Here is an 18,749-nt window from a genome sequence, read left to right on the forward strand (position 1 = left end):
GTCTGGGACTGTGTCTGTCTGTGTCTGTGTCTGTGACTGGGACTGTGTCTGTATCTGTGTCTGTGACTGTGTCTGAGTCTGTGACTGTGTCTGTCTGTGTCTGTGTCTGTGACTGTGTCTGGGACTGTGTCTGTGTCTGGGACTGTGACTGGGACTGTGTCTGGGACTGTAACTGTGTCTGTGTCTGTGTCTGTGTCTGAGACCATGTCTGTGTCTGTATCTGTGACTGTGTCTGGGACTGTGTCTGAGTCTGTGACTGTGTTTGTGTCTGTGACTGACTGTGACTGTGACTGTGTCTGAGTCTGTGTCTGTGACTGACTGTGACTGTGACTGTGTCTGAGTCTGAGTCTGTGACTGTGTCTGTGACTGTGACTGTGTCTGAGTCTGTGACTGTGTCTGTGTCTGTGACTGTGACTGTGTCTGTGACTGACTGTGACTGTGACTGTGTCTGTGTCTGAGTCTGTGACTGTGACTGTGACTGAGTCTGTGTCTGTGTCTGTGTCAAGATCATACTTTGGACCTGGACCTGATGGCATTCAACGGTTTCGGCAGGTGTGTTATTGTACGAAAGGCAGTGGAAGAAGCGCTGAAGGACATTATTGTACCAGTTGTGTTGTGTTAGTGGTGAAAATAATAGAACAGAATGGCTATAGGTCAAGACAGTCACCATGGCAGCAGGGATCAAAGAGCTGCCAGAGTCAGGGTCACATTCACAAGATGACGCTTCAAACCTGACAGGTTCAAACGTTTTCTGTTGATGTGTTCTGCGGTGAAGTTGTTGTGCTGAGGGGTGAAGAGAATGTCCAGCTCAGACAGGCCTCATCATCAGGATCCAGAATGGCACCAGATGGACACAACAGACAGTAGCTGACCACTGAAAGCAGTGATGGGGGAGAGTTTTCAAAAGGCACCTCTTGTCATGAACTTCCTTTGGGTTGATTGACAGCTTGTCATGGCTAGCAATCATGTAGTGAGGTGAACAGAGACCTTTTTTTTTTTTTTTACATCAGCCAAAATGCAATTCTGGGTTATATTATTGTTGATCACATTATTGTTTTAGTAATCAGTCGTTATGAGATGTGGTATTGTTACTATTAAGTTATTGTATGACAAGCCTTTATCAAAGGAAATGTATTAAATTGGTTACCTTACCGCAAGACACAACAGAGTTGAGTAATTGGTTACCTTACCGCAAGACACAACAGAGTTGAGTACAATAACCTCTGCTGCTCCAAACAAGCACATTTCAAATGTGTTATTGTGTGTCTAAAAGTCTAGACACAATTACACAATTCATTTACAAGCAATGGAGTTAAAACAGAAGACACCTTGACAATTCTGTTAATGAGAGGTATCACCCTAAGGTCAATGAGCTGGTGAGTCAACCAACCCTGAACCAGAAACATGTTGATGCCTGCTAGCTATGTGTGTCGTGAGAACCAGGGTGAAAGTCTCTGTTACTCTACTGAGAACAGCAATCTTGATAAAGTCTTGTGTGTGTGTGTGTGTGTGTGTGTGTGTGTGTGTGTGTGTGTGTGTGTGTGTGTGTGTGTGTGTGTGTGTGTGTGTGTGTGTGTGTGTGTGTGTGTGTGTGTGTGTGGTGCAGAAGCATTACCATCCAGGCCAAACATGTGGTTGTAGTCCACATTGAAATCATCATTGTTAGACCATAACAATGGAAGTTCACTTTAAATAATACCCTGGTGAAGACACTGGTTTTAACAATAAAATGTAGATTTTTTTTTTTAAAAGCAAACTTCCATTGACCTACCAATAGTTGTTGAATATCTTTCCATCTTGAGTCTACTGCACTATCTATACACCTTAATTGGTTTGAAAGCCAGGTAGCAACAGGTCTTCCCTGTGGCTCAGTTGGTAGAGCATGGTGTGTGCAACGCCAGAGTTGTGGGTTCGATTCCCACGGGGGGCCAGTACAAAGAAACAAACACTAATAATAAATAAAAATGCACGAAATGTATGTATTCGCTACTCTAAGTCGCTCTGGTTAAGAGCGTCTGGTAAATGTATTTGTTTATAAAACAGCACCTCAGACAAGGGCCTCGTTTCTCAGTTTCGGTGCAACTTTAAGCATTATGATAATGTTACCAGATGCAATGTTTCTTTACACGTAAACTTTTTAATAGTGTTTCCCCAAAACAAGCACGTAGTCTCTTAAATGAATCGTTAAATCATGCGTTGATAGTACTGAAAGAAAAGCAACTATGCTCTCAAATCAGCTTTCTCCATTCATATCGTACCTTTCACGTTAGAATGATTCCACAATACTGACGACGGATCAGCTCCTAGAGAGATATTACCACCTATGGCTGCTTGAGGTGGATTATTTAGCTTACCCAATCATAATGCCGTATATCACAGATTGGGCACGTATTGTCACACATCATGAAACACATTGAGGCAGACAGTAGCCTAATCTCAAAATATAACTCAATTCATTTAACATTACATTGATTTCAATATGATTGAAATAGCCTATATAGGCCCATGGATCCCATGTATATTTTAAAGGAGTCATCTCGGTTTTCATTTGAAGCATACTTTTTTTATCCTTCACATTTTTTTCTAACAATTGCAAATACTTTGGCAACTGTATATTTTAAACATCCTTCTTGAGTTATCGTCAGTCACAGTCCAGACAGATAGCTTATACATCTTGGTTTGATGTTTAGCGGAGATCTTCTGTGAATAAGGTGACGCGGAAGGGCAACAAAACATCTAACAATGCGCTTTGGCTGTTCTATGAGTGGTCTGGATCACTCGTAGATGTGCGAAGGTTTTAAGAGCCACGTTAGGCTACTAACGAAGGCTATGGGAAACACCTCGGCTACTAACAATGATATTTTAACGCTAATGAAGGCTCTGGGAATAGAGGCCCAGAACAGGCTGTAATTATTAATACGTCCTCTGGTTTTAGTGAGTCTGAGAGTTTGATGGGAAAGGAGTGGGTCTCTTGTTGTGTCATTGTGGGGCCGTCTGGCGATGAAAACTGTGAGTGGGCCGTTTCAATGGAGCCACCACAGTGGATGAATCAAGGAAACAATACCATCCTCTTCGCTATGTTTTAAATCCATAATTCCCATTCACCACAAGCACATGAACAAACTGTGTATTCTAAGCTGAAGAACAGACTCCAGTTGCATTCTGTAGCAAATAGAGAGAAAAAAAAGCCTGCCTGAAAAGTATAACTGTTAATGTTGTAAATGATATAGGTCAAATTAATATTTTGGAACAAACTATGTACTGCGTTGACTGTTTGACACTTTGCTTTTGGAACACGAATTTGTAGATTTCCAAGCCCGGTGTTTTTGTCTGATGTTTAAGTGTTGTAATAGCAGCTTAGTTCGATTGTGTCATTTCGCAGATGCTGTTATCCAGACCAGACAAGGTGGAACACGGATGCCAATAACAGAGCAAATGTACAGCATTTACTGCCATAGTACACATGAGGAAATTCACTAAACTAAAAAAACAATTGTAATTGAATCGTTTGTCTAATTGGAATGTTTCAAATATTTCCAAATTCTGGAGGATGTTTTGAATATTTGACGTGTTAGAATGTGATTAGATTTACTGACTGCATTAACCAAGAGGACACGGTTCTGTTTCATTTCAAGCATGGCGCAACAAAACTGCCAAAAAATTCCAGGTCCCCCTTGTTTATGTTTGAAGAATATATATATATGAGCTATCAAGAGGTACCCGTAAAACCACATTCTTTCAGGACCTAACAGTTAGACCAGACAGTCATTGGTTTTGTCCATTTGTATATGCAGAGCCTGAAAGAATGTATAAATAGAACAGCAACGTGAAAATCAGCAGAAGAGCTAAATAAAATGTATTTTCTAATCAAATGTACATGATCGATTTATCAATGATTATTTGGGCCGTCATTGAAAATAAGAATTTGTTCTTAACTGACTTGCCTAGTTAAATAAAGGTTAAATTAAAAAAAGGAAGAGCTGTTGATATTAAAATTTGAAGAACTCAACACTTGTTCAACTTTTATCAGTTTGATATGAAATTTGTTTAAAATACCAAAAATATAAAATATGTTATCTAATGACTTATTTTGTTTGGTTTTTCTTCTATCCTGTTAGACAGAAAATAGTTCGTACTGTTTGTTTCAGACTGCAGACGCTTAGGGGTAATACACATTGGTCATATATCGATCCTATAAACGTTTATAATCATCTGTAATTCACTATAGAAACTTTAATAACATATTAATTATATTTCAGGAACAAAACGAACATATCTGGTGAATCAATCTGGTGAATCAAAAATAACATGTTCTTTTGAGGCCCGTGAAATTGGGAGCAATTTCAGTCTAGACAAGTGGCCGGTTTTCCCAGAAGCATCTTAAGGCTGTAAGTTTGTAGTGAGAACCTTCGTAGGAGCATCGAAGTTATTTCCCAACCGTTGTTACAAGAGGTGCACTTGAAAACGCTTGTTAAATACCGCCTGCCTCAGACCACTCATAGAACAGCTAAGTACGGCGTTAGATACATTTTTGTCCCTACTGCGTCACTTTATACACAGAATAACTCTACTAAACATAGAATCAAAATGTTTACCTGTCTCTCTGTGAGCGCAGAAACTTCACAGTGAAGTTGACTACAAATACAAAGTTGACAGTGTCTTTACCAAACAAGCGAAGGCTACAAATAGGCTTAAAATGAAAACAGAGATGACTGCATTTAAAGATAAATAGCCTATAGACCTATATACTGTATTTCAATTATATTGAAATCAATTCCATGTTCATTCAATTGAGTTGTATTTTTGCTATTTGGCTACTGTATGTCATTTTTGTCTCAATATATTTCATGATGTGTAGCCTAAAACATATGCGCAATGATGTGCCACATCTTAATTTAGTGGATTATTATTGGGTAAGCATTAGAATAAGCCGCCTCAATATTTGCAGCCATGGGTGCTAATATCTCTGTACGAGCAGATCCGTCGTCAGTATTGTGAAATAATTATAATGTTAAGGTAGGATTTGAAAGGTGAAAGCTGACCCGAGAGCAGCGTTCCGTTTTATGTTGATCCTATCAGTATCGACACGTGGCTCAACTACGCACTTCTCTCTGCGTGGTGTTCTTCAACAGTTGCAGGATCGTTAAAAAAAACAGTCGTAAGTCTAAATTCCATTTGCTATTGCGAAACCTGTGCAGTCTAAAATTTTTTTTAAAAAATGTTAAAAAAAAGTTATTAGGCGGACACAATACACGTTTACCAAGCTATTATTCACTCTGACAACAACTTGGATGTAAAAACTTACTGCAACATATCTCTGTAACATACCTTACTGTGTAGTAAAACTATCAAGGACCTTTGAAGGTAGCAACTGGTGCCACTACGTCACTGACCCTAATCAAGGCCTACTTTGATATTAAAATGTGGAAACATGTTTATAACGCTGTCTGTATCATTAAAAATAAAATAAAAGACAGACAATACATATATTACTTAAACTCTTCATCACAACGTTGTAATTGCACGTATTGATTCTGTTTCCCAATATCGATGGGCCAGTATTGATACTGTTTCCCAATATCGATGGGCCAGTATTGATTCTGTTTTCCAATATCGATGGGCCAGTATTGAAACTGTTTCCCAATATCGATGGGCCAGTATTGAAACTGTTTCCCAATATCGATGGGCCAGTATTGATACTGTTTCCCAATATCGATGGGCCAGTATTGATACTGTTTCCCAATATCGATGGGCCAGTATTAAAACTGTTTCCCAATATCGATGGGCCAGTATTGATACTGTTTCCCAATATCGATGGGCCAGTATTGAAACTGTTTCCCAATATCGATGGGCCAGTATTAAAACTGTTTCCCAATATCGATGGGCCAGTATTTATACTGTTTCCCAATATCGATGGGCCAGTATTAATACTGTTTCCCAATATCGATGGGCCAGTATTGAAACTGTTTCCCAATATCGATGGGCCAGTATTGATACTGTTTCCCAATATCGATGGGCCAGTATTGATACTGTTTCCCAATATCGATGGGCCAGTATTTATACTGTTTCCCAATATCGATGGGCCAGTATTAATACTGTTTCCCAATATCGATGGGCCAGTATTGAAACTGTTTCCCAATATCGATGGGCCAGTATTTATACTGTTTCCCAATATCGATGGGCCAGTATTGATACTGTTTCCCAATATCGATGGGCCAGTATTAAAACTGTTTCCCAATATCGATGGGCCAGTATTGATACTGTTTCCCAATATCGATGGGCCAGTATTGAAACAGTTTCCCAATATCGATGGGCCAGTATTAAAACTGTTTCCCAATATCGATGGGCCAGTATTTATACTGTTTCCCAATATCGATGGGCCAGTATTAATACTGTTTCCCAATATCGATGGGCCAGTATTGAAACTGTTTCCCAATATCGATGGGCCAGTATTGATACTGTTTCCCAATATCGATGGGCCACTATTTATACTGTTTCCCAATATCGATGGGCCAGTATTGAGACTGTTTCCCAATATCGATGGGCCAGTATTGAAACTGTTTCCCAATATCGATGGGCCAGTATTGAAACCGTTTCCCAATATTGATGGGCCAGTATTGATACTGTTTCCCAATATCGATGGGCCAGTATTGGAACTGTTTCCCAATATCGATGGGCCAGTATTGATACTGTTTCCCAATATTGATGGGCCAGATTTGGAACTGTTTCCCAATATCGATGGGCCAGTATTGATACTGTTTCCCAATATCGATGGGCCAGTATTGATACTGTTTCCCAATATTGATGGGCCAGTATTGATACTGTTTCCCAATATCGATGGGCCAGTCTCCGAAGTTCTGACTTTGATCAACGATGGAAGTTATGTGCGCGCGTTCTCAAGTTCAAAATTCAAGAGATGGGCCTACGAATTTAATGAAGAGCTATTATCGACAATATATCATGGTTATTAGAGGTTCATAGAGGTGTGTGGAGATGCACTGTAAGCCTACTCAACATATATCTGCATGGCAAATATCACCCTAATGCCACCTGCTGTGTGTGTGTGTGTGTGTGTGTTGTTGTGTGTGTGTGTGGGTCTGTGTATGTGTGTGTGTGTGTGTGTGTGTGTGTGTGTGTGTGTGTGTGTGTGTGTGTGTGTGTGTGTGTGTGTGTGTGTGTGTGTGTGTGTGAGTGTGTGTGTGTGTGTGTGTGGGGGTGTGTGTGTGTGTATGTGGGTGGGTGGGTGTGTGTGTGTGTGTGTGTGTGTGTGTGTGTGTGTGTGTGTGTGTGTGTGTGTGTGTGTGTGTGTCCGTATACCACTTCCTTTATACCAGTCGAAGGGGAATTTAAGTCATAGTGTAAATCACTTTCCTGACTGGAACCGCAACATTAAACAGCCGTGGCATGATTCTCTGTCTCTTCCCTCTCTTCTCTTTCTCTCAGTTCATCCCTCCCTTCCCTGTCCTGTTATCAGCTCGTTCACCATTTCATTTCTTTCAAATGAGAATTCAGGGACCCCCAAAATTCAAAGCGCGGGTCTTCAAACAACTGAACTGCGGTTTACTTTTCTTCTAACCCAGATCCAATTTGAGATATACGGGGGGTTTAGCAATGATGATAAACGGGGGTTTAGCAATGATGATATGGGGGGGGGGGGGGGGGGCAATGAGGCTTTTTGGTGTTTCAGACACAATAGGTATAGATAGTTAATATTGTAGCCTATTTCCTTAACCATTCCCCAACATTTCCCTCCAACGCAAAAAAATAATAATAATAATAATAATAATGTGATGAATTCCTGACAAGGAAAACGAATATTTGTCAATATGGAAGGAATCAGCATCGTCTCACACCTTCCTCATCACCATCATCATCATCTTCCTAATATAAACCGGTGTACCGCGGAAGCTGTAGCTATGCTAATAGCCTGGAATTGGTTAACACTTAGAGTGACGTTCCAATGAACTGCTCTGATTTCTGTCTCAATGAGATGGAAAATGAGCATAGCAAGATGCAGAGTGAGATACTCCAGAGTCTGATGATGTCAGGGCGACATTAAAAGTCAGTAAAACAAATGACCCATGGCATTCAATTAAAAATGTCGCGTCCCACGACTTCTGTTTCCTGTGTTTTATATTTTCGTTCTTAAAGTGTTTGAGGAAAGAAAGCCGCCTTGTGTCCCTCCTCGTCGACTTTTATCACTAAATGAAGCATATAAATGACCTGAAAGCGCTTGGCTGCCGGATTTAATAAAATAAAATAAAGAACAATTATCCTCTCCTTTTCTCTGATCTAGCGCTGAAATGAGTCTCGGCGAGATAAGGCAGATTTAATTCATCTCTGGAAGCACCAGAGCTCTCTGTTGTGCTCGAATAAAAACGTCTGGAGGATGAGTTTAAAAGAGATTTAGGGCCTCTATAATTTCAAATCATAATTTCCCCTCTATTTGAGTTGTTTTGAGGCGGTGAATAACGCTCTGTGTGCGGAAACAGACAGACAGTCTGGGTTAAGCAGCGCGCCACGATCACAGTTTGATTAATTGCCATGAATTAACTTCTAATTGCGCACGCGCTGCTTCTCTCCACTTTTACTAAATATGTTTCAGTTTATTATGAACTGACTTAGAGTCATGCTTAATTTTTTACAATACAAAAAAAAATATATATATATATATACAAACAGGTAATGTATAAATGTGAACATATTTGCCGAAATTAAGACCTCTATTCAATCCGTATCGCGGAAATTCATTGTTACAGCCTGATTGAAATTTAAAGGCAATGTTCCCGCGTTAGCTGATTATGTATTCACGGTAAACGCTGCAGATGTTGGCTCAACAGGAAATTACCTTTAAATTATCAGCACAACGTAATTTTCCCTTTTTTCCCAAGTCAAACAATTAAGGTAACCTAAATATCACAGTCGAATTAAGCAACTCTGATTCACTCGAGTTATAGAATTATTACAAGACCAAATACATCATAATACAGAAAAAAATACACATCATAGCCCTCTTTTATTTAAGTGCTCCTGAAAGTAATTATAATTGTCCAATTTCAAAGTTGAATATGCATGCTTTAGGGGGGCTTGATGTTAAACTTCATATTCGGTTCAATGAAGTATCACCCTCATTTACAGTGCCTGATAAGAGCTAAGACTGTCATAAAAATCTGAGGCGCCCCCCCCCCTCCCCCATATTGAATTGCACCTTGGGCAATAGTGCAGAATCGTGAATCTTAACTTCTCCCAGCATATGTTCCTGGCAGATAAGTAAACAATCTGGATGTGAAATGAAAATGTTAATTAATGCAGTAATGTTATTACACCTCGGTGTGCAAATCCTATTCCCTAGTCCTGCGACAATAGGCAGAAGTAGAATCCTATTCCCTAGTCCTGCGACAATAGGCAGGAGTAGAATCCTATTCCCTAGTCCTGCGACAATAGGCAGAAGTAGAATCCTATTCCCTAGTCCTGCGACAATAGGCAGAAGTAGAATCCTATTCCCTAGTCCTGCGACAATAGGCAGAAGTAGAATCCTATTCCCTAGTCCTGCGACAATAGGCAGAAGTAGAATCCTATTCCCTAGTCCTGCGACAATAGGCAGAAGTAGAATCCTATTCCCTAGTCCTGCGACAATAGGCAGAAGTAGAATCCTATTCCCTAGTCCTGCGACAACAGGCAGAAGTAGAATCCTATTCCCTAGTCCTGCGACAATAGGCAGAAGTAGAATCCTATTCCCTAGTCCTGCGACAATAGGCAGAAGTAGAATCCTATTCCCTAGTCCTGCGACAATAGGCAGGAGTAGAATCCTATTCCCTAGTCCTGCGACAATAGGCAGGAGTAGAATCCTATTCCCTAGTCCTGCGACAATAGGCAGAAGTAGAATCCTATTCCCTAGTCCTGCGACAATAGGCAGAAGTAGAATCCTATTCCCTAGTCCTGCGACTATAGGCAGGAGTAGAATTCCAATCCTCGGTTTACTTGGAGTCTCAGCCCAATTGTTTTGAAAGCTTGTTCCCTTTTTCGAGTCCAAATTACAACAATTGCTAAATGTCAGACACATTTTTCAATTACAAACAAAATACTAAATCTTTGCGTCCGCTGCAAGTTTATATTCTATCAGACGTTTCAACGGTAATTGCAGCAGTCGGAGCTCTGTTTTGTCATAGCAAGTTGTTACGTGTTTAGCTACAACACGTAACGCTGATGATACAATGTGTTTTGGCATCAAAAAGTGATCATATTCTCTAATCTTTCTATGAATTTCATATGCACTCCGAGAATAATGGATGTGTGTAATGAAGCAAAATTAATCACATCAGGGGTGAGTGAATGAAATAGCCCTATGAATTTGGAGAACACACACACACACACACACACACACACACACACACACACACAACACACACGACGATGTTGCAACTGAGGATTGAGATTTGTTTGTTTATGTAAAAATAAAAACATAACAAACACTTCTTTACCCATAACAGCTAGCCTAATGCTAATGACCTCGGGTACAATGTAAAACAGTTTTATGGGGTAGGCCTAAATTAATGTGATGAATGTGTCAGATCCGGAACATATCAGTGCTCTTGAGACTTATTTATCCAAAAGTCCCATTTAAATCTGTAGCCTATAATATTATCCCATACAGGATGTTCAACATTTTAGCCTGTTGTTCTATTAAATGTACGTTCCTTATTTATAAATGAAAAAGAACACCCTCTTGATGTGAGTCAGTCAAACAGGTCTGACGAGCGGAATCCCTGAAGGGAGGCCTGTCCTCTCCGCTCAGTCGAACATCAAAGACTATTCTGTCGGTTCATTTCAGTGTCACTAAAGAGTAACCTCAACACATTAACGCAGAGAACATGTTTGTAACCTGTTTAGAACGCAGGCACCGCACCTAAAACTGCAGAAGCTATTACAATTACAGTTGAATAAAAAAAAAGTTTGACAGCTTGACAGCCACATAAAAAATACATCGGTCAGGATTTCAATAAGGATCACATTCTGACATACTAAAGGCATAAGATAATATGTCAGGCTACTATCTCTGTAATTCTAAACAGGTAATATAACCTAGTAATTTGTGTATATCTGTGATAATAACATCAGCCATAATGTTAGGGCTTTGGCTAGAGGCGGACTGAAATAGCCTAAATGTTGAGCAACGCGTTTGGCAATATGAGCTTTGATGGCAACATATTAGCAACACTATCGGAAGTGACAGGCCGGTCAGTCCGAGTTAAAGCTATCCTACATCAGGATGAGCCAATACTGTCATGCTACTGCTATAGAACCCAATAGAGACTGATTATAGCCTGGTTACTGCTATAAAACCCGATAGAGACTGATTATAGCCTGGTTACTGCTATAAAACCCGATAGAGACTGATTATAGCCTGGTTACTGCTATAGAACCCAATAGAGGCTGGTTGTAGACTAGTGATTTCACAAGGCCAAAATTAAATCACTGATTATTTCACAAAATATTTCAAACTTGAACCTAGCCCACCTATAGGCCTCTGCTTGCTTTTATTTAGAGGCCTAATCATTTGTTTTGTTATTGTGGTTTTGTTGTTGTTATTATTGATAGTGTTTTTCATGTAGCAAAATATTGTAAATTGTATTGCTAAACAATACATTATTTATTAAGTGATTTTAACTAAACGTATACATTTCAATTAACAGGCTATCCCTAGTTTATGGTTTCTGTAAACGCGGACTTGCCTTCTGTTTGCCTAAAGGTCTAGGCTACGTTTAATCGTTTATCGTTGAATTCTTCTATTGGTCCCTAAAGAGTAGGCCTAAACGCCACGCGTTGTCAGCATTACCTCACATCTCCTCATTCGTTCCAGATGGCCAGCTGCCACTCGCATGAAACGTCACCTCAATCAAACGACGCTGATTAGAGCGATAATGATCATTTAGAGAGTATGTTGAAGGTATGCTTTGTTTCCTCATCTGTTTTTTGTTTTTTGTTGCCGAATCTTCTATTTGCAGTAGGTATACTGTAGAGAAATCCATTGTAATTAATCCCAAAAAGAAATGACTCATACATGCACATTTACTGTCTTATTTGCTATGGCTCGCAGCCTGGGTGTAGGGTAATACAATGTAATGATATAAGTCAAATGGCTAAACCACCATTTATTTTTATTTTTTATATTGAGGTTGGTCAAATAACAAATTGAATATAGTATTAATATTCCAAAAATATTTTGATACATATTATTCTTAAATGTGTTGTTGTCCTCTGACGCCTACCACATTGACACATTGGGTTAACTCAACCAGGCCGGGTTAACTCAATCAGACTGGGTTAACTTAACCAGGCCGGGTTAACTCAATCAGACTGGGTTAACGCTACCAGGCTGGGTTAACTCAACCAGGCTGGGTTAACTCAATCAGACTGGGTTAACTCTACCAGGCCGGGTTAACTCAATCAGGCTGGGTTGTGCTGCACCTTCCAATGACACGCTACTGCAATATAACCATACAGGAATTTAATATTTTCTAAGACAGATTGTCCTTTATTCAAAAAGTCTTAGCTCGGCAGATGAACAAAGAACCGAGGTATCACCCTTCAAGATACATTTTCCTTACCATAACATGACAGGTTTTACATTAAAAAATACAACATTAACTGCTTATAACTCCAAATAAGAAGTTATTCCTCAAAACCAACAAAAAAAAACAAAAAAATGACGTGTGACTATTAGCACTGAACCACAGGATTTTTTTTTAAAATGAAACATTATTAAATTATAAGGATTTTTCATTTGTTATTTTAAATAGACTGTCTAGTTATGTGCCAGTTCGGTCCATAGAAACAATATAACCCGTATATTTATTAACTCAGAGGTCCTTAATTTTGACCCTATCATACCAGCTGAAATTCAGAGTGCCAAAATGCAACACATTATACAGGAAACAAGAAGGCTATCGTAAATTTGTGCAAGCCAAATTTGGAAAATAAGATTATCATAATCATATCAATAATAATTAGAAACAAAATGATCATAGCATCAAGATGTACATAATAAATAAAGTTAAAGGCCTCCTTTTCCGGTAGCCATTAATAAACGTTATAACATTTACAATAATTCTTACAGTTCACAGGGCACCTGCCGTACATAGTTCCGTTCCATGAGGAGGTCAGGAACTCAACGTCTTGTTCAGATCTCGTGAAAAGTTTTCGCCCGTTTTGCTCTTAAGTCCACGGGCCTTTATACTTGTCATTTCTCTTTTTTTGGGGGGGGGGAGGCGAACTGTTCTGTCCATATAACCTATACATGCATTGCTGTTACTTGTTTAAACAGAAAGTCAGTCAGTCTGTCTGGCGCGTTACATAGCAGTGGCATGTGTTGATGAATATGGGTCTATCCCACTCTTGGTCATACCTGGAAAAAGTATGTAGGCAACCGGGGGCTGTAAACTCGACGCCGACCAGGCGGTACAGTTACAGGGAACCACGTACCCCGGGTTTGTGGGCGACGGGTGGGTGTGGGTGTGCTGGCTGGGGCAACCCAAACTGCCGAACGCGCCGTTCTGGTATCCCAACGAGCCGTAACCCAAACTGCTGGTGGTCATGGTGTGCGGCATCTCTGTCATCTTCTGGATAGCGCTGGAGGTGAACTGGCTCGGGTCGAGGAACGAGTAAGGTACCGAGGTCGGGGGCATGAATGCCCTGACTTTCTCTGATGCGCTCAACAGAGAGTCCGAGGCTGAGAGTCCTTTCAAGTGATCCGTGTCCCCAAGGTAAGGCAAAGGGAACACATACCTGTCCTTTTTCAGTAGATTCTTGGGTTTGCGCCTGGGTCTGTATTTATAGTCTGGGTGTTCTTTCATGTGCTGTGCTCGCAGCCTCTTCGCTTCGTCGATGTAAGGACGCTTTTCGGATTCAGAGAGCAGCTTCCACTCCGCGCCAAGTCTTTTGCTGATTTCTGAGTTATGCATTTTGGGATTCTCTTGTGCCATTTTCCTCCTCTGGCCGCGGGACCAGACCATGAACGCATTCATTGGCCTCTTGATATGATCTACAGGCTTTGACATTTTTTAAAGAGTGTGCCTTTTATCCCCAATTAAAAGTAACGTGGAAAAAGTTCTAAAAATCAACCGAGGAAAAAAAAATATTCACCTGTCTTGCTGGCAGACACAGATCATGCCAGTTCTCGAATGCTTGAGACGAAGTCGGAAAACAGCATCAATAAAAATCCACTGTCCAATTTCTCCGGAGTTAAAGAAATCGTTCGCTAAGTCCAGCCTATGGACACTTTCTTTTTCAAAAACCGTGGTTGCCTATAAAGGTGGAAAACAGCAACACGCATGAAAATCCACCGAGGTGAAAGCAAAAGTTCCGCGGTCGAAGAGTCATAAAGTGTTGTGTTTTTTTTTCTTAGAGATTTCCCGCCTTGCAAACAGCACCTGGTTTGGAAATGAGGGGAAGCGCGTGAATGAGAGCCAAAAGCGGTGAAGTTCAAAGGCTGGGCTGGTTTGGTCTGCACGCATCTGACATAATCACAGGGCGTTCACTCGCCAACCTGAGCACCCAATCAGCACACAGAGACCGGCATAATACCTTTACCAAAATATGTATATTACTACATAAACAAAGATTGGGGAGGAAAAAAGGGGGATACTCTTTCCCTCCCAGAATCCATTTAGTTGAAACGCTACAAACATACACCTTCAACCTTTTAGCAATAAAACCTGACTCCTGTTAATCCGAACGAATGAAGTAAAGGAGAGCATGTTATGCTATAGCAGGATGGCTTGCAAATTAAGTAGGTTATTTATTTATTTTTACAGCTAAAACCTTGAAAGGAGTAATATGAATTTAGACATTTTATTCAATAGATTTCATATCACTGGTAAAACACACGGTGTCTTTATTCAGTTCTGTCTGTTGATTTTAAATATTGTCCATACTATGAAAATCATGTACAAAGGTGAATATAATTTCATTTGGCCCAATTTCATTTTTCTCACTTTAATCAATATGAGGTTAGATTTTGTATGATTGAGTGTGTGTGTGTGTGTGTGTGTTTGTGTGGGAGAGGGGGGTGGACAGAGGTGGATTATTAACTATTAAATCAATACATTTATCTGAAACAGTAGTTTACAAATTTAAACCAACACAAAATAATAATTTTCCAAAACACAACATAGTACTTTCATGTACAACATAGTACTCTCCTTGTAAATGTGTCCTGTTCCGTGTTATTAGACGTACAATATCCTCAGGCCAATATTTATTAAACGGAACGATTGTCCAACGATCCCATGGGAGCCTGATTGGAGCTGTTTAGTCGCTGTATAATATCAGCGCAAAGCGGCCACATAATAACATGTATATGCACCATTTATTTATAGTTAGAAATTATTCAAGCTAGCCAACTGCAGCTGATGCACCAATAACACATACTGCATACATACCCTAAAATAAGTCTGAATGTGATTTTAATAAATTAAAGAAATTACAAAGTCATTTTTACAAAACCTTCAACATCTTTGTATACACATCATGTAAAACATTACTTTGTAATAATTATGCTTTATTTGATTCGAGGGAATAGACTCCAAACATGCCTGAACTATTTTCCCTGCGTAGGCTACAATACAATTCATAACACTCAAAGCTATATATTATTATTATTATTTGTATTTATCCATCAAGCTAACACATTAAAATGTTCACTGTTAAATTATGTTTTTTTTTTATCAGGGTGGTTAGTGTAGTGACATGCAGAGTGAGTTTTAACATGCAAGTGATTCAGTCTGTTTATAAGGATCGCTGCTTTAATATCCCCCAGGCTAAGCGAGTCTGATATATGACTTCTTCACTGGTGATTATTAAATGAAATGTTTGTAGCATTTAGCAGCCAGAGTGGATGTCGCACAGCGCCATAGCAATATTATTATGAAGATATGCTATCAAACAACAGATTTCTTTGAATGTATGTTAAATATTACATGGTGCTTTTTTTTTGTAAACTATAACTAAATACTTATAGAAATCTTATATTTTAACGTAAAATGCGATTGTAAATATGATTTTAATAAATGTATGTTTTGCTAATCTATATCAAAATGTTCAGTTCCATCAGCATAATCGTTTGTAATGAGCCGTTTCAGAAAGTTTATTGAGCGGAGCAAAAAGAAGTCGGGTACATAAAAGACGTGGGAAGGTAATTTCTCCAAAACACACAAGAATACTTCCGTTTTTCTCAACGGTCACACTTTCTCTTTCTCCTCTACTGTCATCCTCAGCAGGGATGCTACCCATCACATCAGTGGTGTCTGTCCGTCCGTCCGGCGAAGATCCATTGATCTCTCTCTTTCTCGACCATCTCAGCTTGACACATGCTGCTATTCTGTGTTGTCTCTCTCGCCAGACCAGTGTCAATACCTATAGGTGACGCACAAGGAATATATATATATATATATATATATATATATATAAAAACAATATAAAAACGCAGCCTACAAAATACTGGTAGGCCAAATTGTGAAATGAATGAAAAGTATTGTGTACTTGATAATGATGGCAGGCTAGTGCAGTATCTATTTAGTGTTCACGTCCCATTGCCTATCTGCTCCCTCAACTCCATTTCCATCTACTTTTCTCCCCAGCGCTCTGAGAGGAGAGCAGTGCATGAAGCTTGAAATCCGGGAGCACATCAAAGCGCTATGAACATCAATTACACCGGGAATTAACAGACATTATTCGGGCATATATAACGTCCAATTTAAAAGTGGAGACAATGTAATGTAGTCTTATATTGAGTAAGATATGTGAAATGACTGAAATCAGTCACCACAGAAGTGTCAAGCAAGAGGGGCAAGCCTACAATAGCCTAAAGCATGGGAATATACCATATGAGGTTTTCCTTGTGTGTGATAAAGGTAAGCTTCCCTAAGGTAAAAATATTCCTCTCCTGAACTGCATGCTTGAAAACTCACAGGCTATTAAGGCGCGTTCACGCACGCGTTGTTCTTGGGCTACTGTATGATATCCTCTTATTACATTTCCCCATTTCTAACCCCATAGTAAAAGAACGATTCATTAATCGTTGGGAAAACACATCGTTGCGTAAATCCATGTCATGTGTCTCACATTTCCCTGCTCAAATGCATCTTAACAGCTTTGTGACGTCGCCTTCAGACTCCGTATACGATGAGATGGTTCCAAACAAGATCATCTTAAAGACTGCATGAGATCTCATTCACCTATATGATATGTAAGGTCTCTTTCAGTGTGTAACGCTGTTTAAATGCTGTTGTATTTATCTGTTCAACCTTATTTCTGTAAAGCTTGGGGTTTAGAACAACTGCTACATTTACAGACAAACCAAGCTGATGAGTGCATGCAAAACAAATATTGGACAGGACGTTTATTCCATAAGGTTAACAAAAATAAAATACAAATGTTGTAAAAATATATAACATTATTTATACATATAGTTAAAAAAAACAAATCCTAATACATTACTTTATAAAGAACTATTACTAGAAGTTTTTGTGTGCTGGCATCGAGCTTCCTCCTTCCTTTCCGTGGGTTGTTGCTGTCAAGTCCACCCCCCCCCCCCCACACACACACACACACACACACACACACACACACACACACACACAAAACATACTGAACTATAGAACCTAAGTTAGTCGAAGGAAAAATATGTCCATCCACGTTCCATAATAATGTGAATGGGAAGCTAACAGACATACCGAGGCGCTGTTACCGAGGGATCCAGAGGAGTGCTCTGAGGTAAGCTCCCCCACCGTAACTGTCCATGGTTCTGAAGCGGTAAGTGGCTTTCTTTGCTGTGGAAACTTGCGGCCCCCCTCAAAAACTCCTAAAAACCCGGGTTGACATTTCAATGCGTTTTCTTTTATTTCCATCCTATTTAGTGCTGGTTCTTGGATGACAGGCTGGTGGGACCGCTACAGCCCATAGATTGTGGATAAATTGTCCAACTCCATATAACTTTATAATATGTTGGATGTTTTCTTAATCCAAAATGCACCCTTAAAGAGTACCCACAGGAAGTCTTGTGATAGCAAGATTTTAGAAGGAATGACAGAAGCTACTGTACAAAAACCCCTGCACAAATTTAGCCCAAATACTTTATACAAAAAAATCAACGATGGTGGAAGAACATTGTAAGTCCATTTTTGCAAAAGTGTCACTGTGTATCGCCTAGTAACTTCTTTGTCATGAGATTTACTACCACATAGTGTCCATCTTACAGCTGAGCTATAGCAGTTAGCTAGTAGTCATAGGCTAATAATGAAAGTATATATTTTGGCCAAAAGGAAAGCACATGAAAGCACACAACACACATTACAAATATGATCGGTCCTCACCCAGTTAGCACGTTTGGTTCCTTGTAAGTTGTGGGAAGGTATGTTTTTGGTTTCATATTGGTTGTGGGAACGAAGCCATATATTCCCTGACCTGTGATACTGAACGTTTTTTAAACGTTCTGAGAACAGAAGTGTCACGTCCTGGCCAGTATAAGGGTTAATTGTTATTGTAGTTTGGTCAGGACGTGGCAGAGGGTATTGTTTTATGTGGTTCGGGGTGGTGTGTTAGTTAGGAGGGCGTTTGATTTATTATTTCCGGGTTTTGAGTTATGGTCTATGTTGATGTATTTCTATGTGTAGTCGATGTATTTCTATGTTAGGTTGATTGGGTTTGGGACTCTGAATTGGAGGCAGGTGTTTCCTCGTTGCCTCTGATTG

General features: G+C 39.7%; 1 protein-coding gene across 1 annotated transcript; it reads right to left on the reverse strand.

Moving 5' to 3' along the window:
- Positions 1–12,495: 12,495 nt before the first annotated feature.
- sox14 (SRY-box transcription factor 14) lies at positions 12,496–14,572 on the reverse strand. Its single transcript, XM_029708257.1, has one exon. The coding sequence runs from the start codon at positions 14,055–14,057 to the stop codon at positions 13,350–13,352; it is 708 nt and encodes a 235-aa protein (XP_029564117.1). The 5' UTR covers positions 14,058–14,572; the 3' UTR covers positions 12,496–13,349.
- Between the last annotated feature and the right edge of the window lie 4,177 nt (positions 14,573–18,749).

Source organism: Salmo trutta, chromosome 22, assembly GCF_901001165.1.
Source record: "Salmo trutta chromosome 22, fSalTru1.1, whole genome shotgun sequence".
Taxonomy (NCBI): Eukaryota; Metazoa; Chordata; class Actinopteri; order Salmoniformes; family Salmonidae; genus Salmo; species Salmo trutta.

Excerpts from the sequence above, each read along its gene's own strand:
- sox14 (XM_029708257.1), bottom strand. The coding sequence starts at position 14,057 with ATGTCAAAGCCTGTAGATCATATCAAGAGGCCAATGAATGCGTTCATG.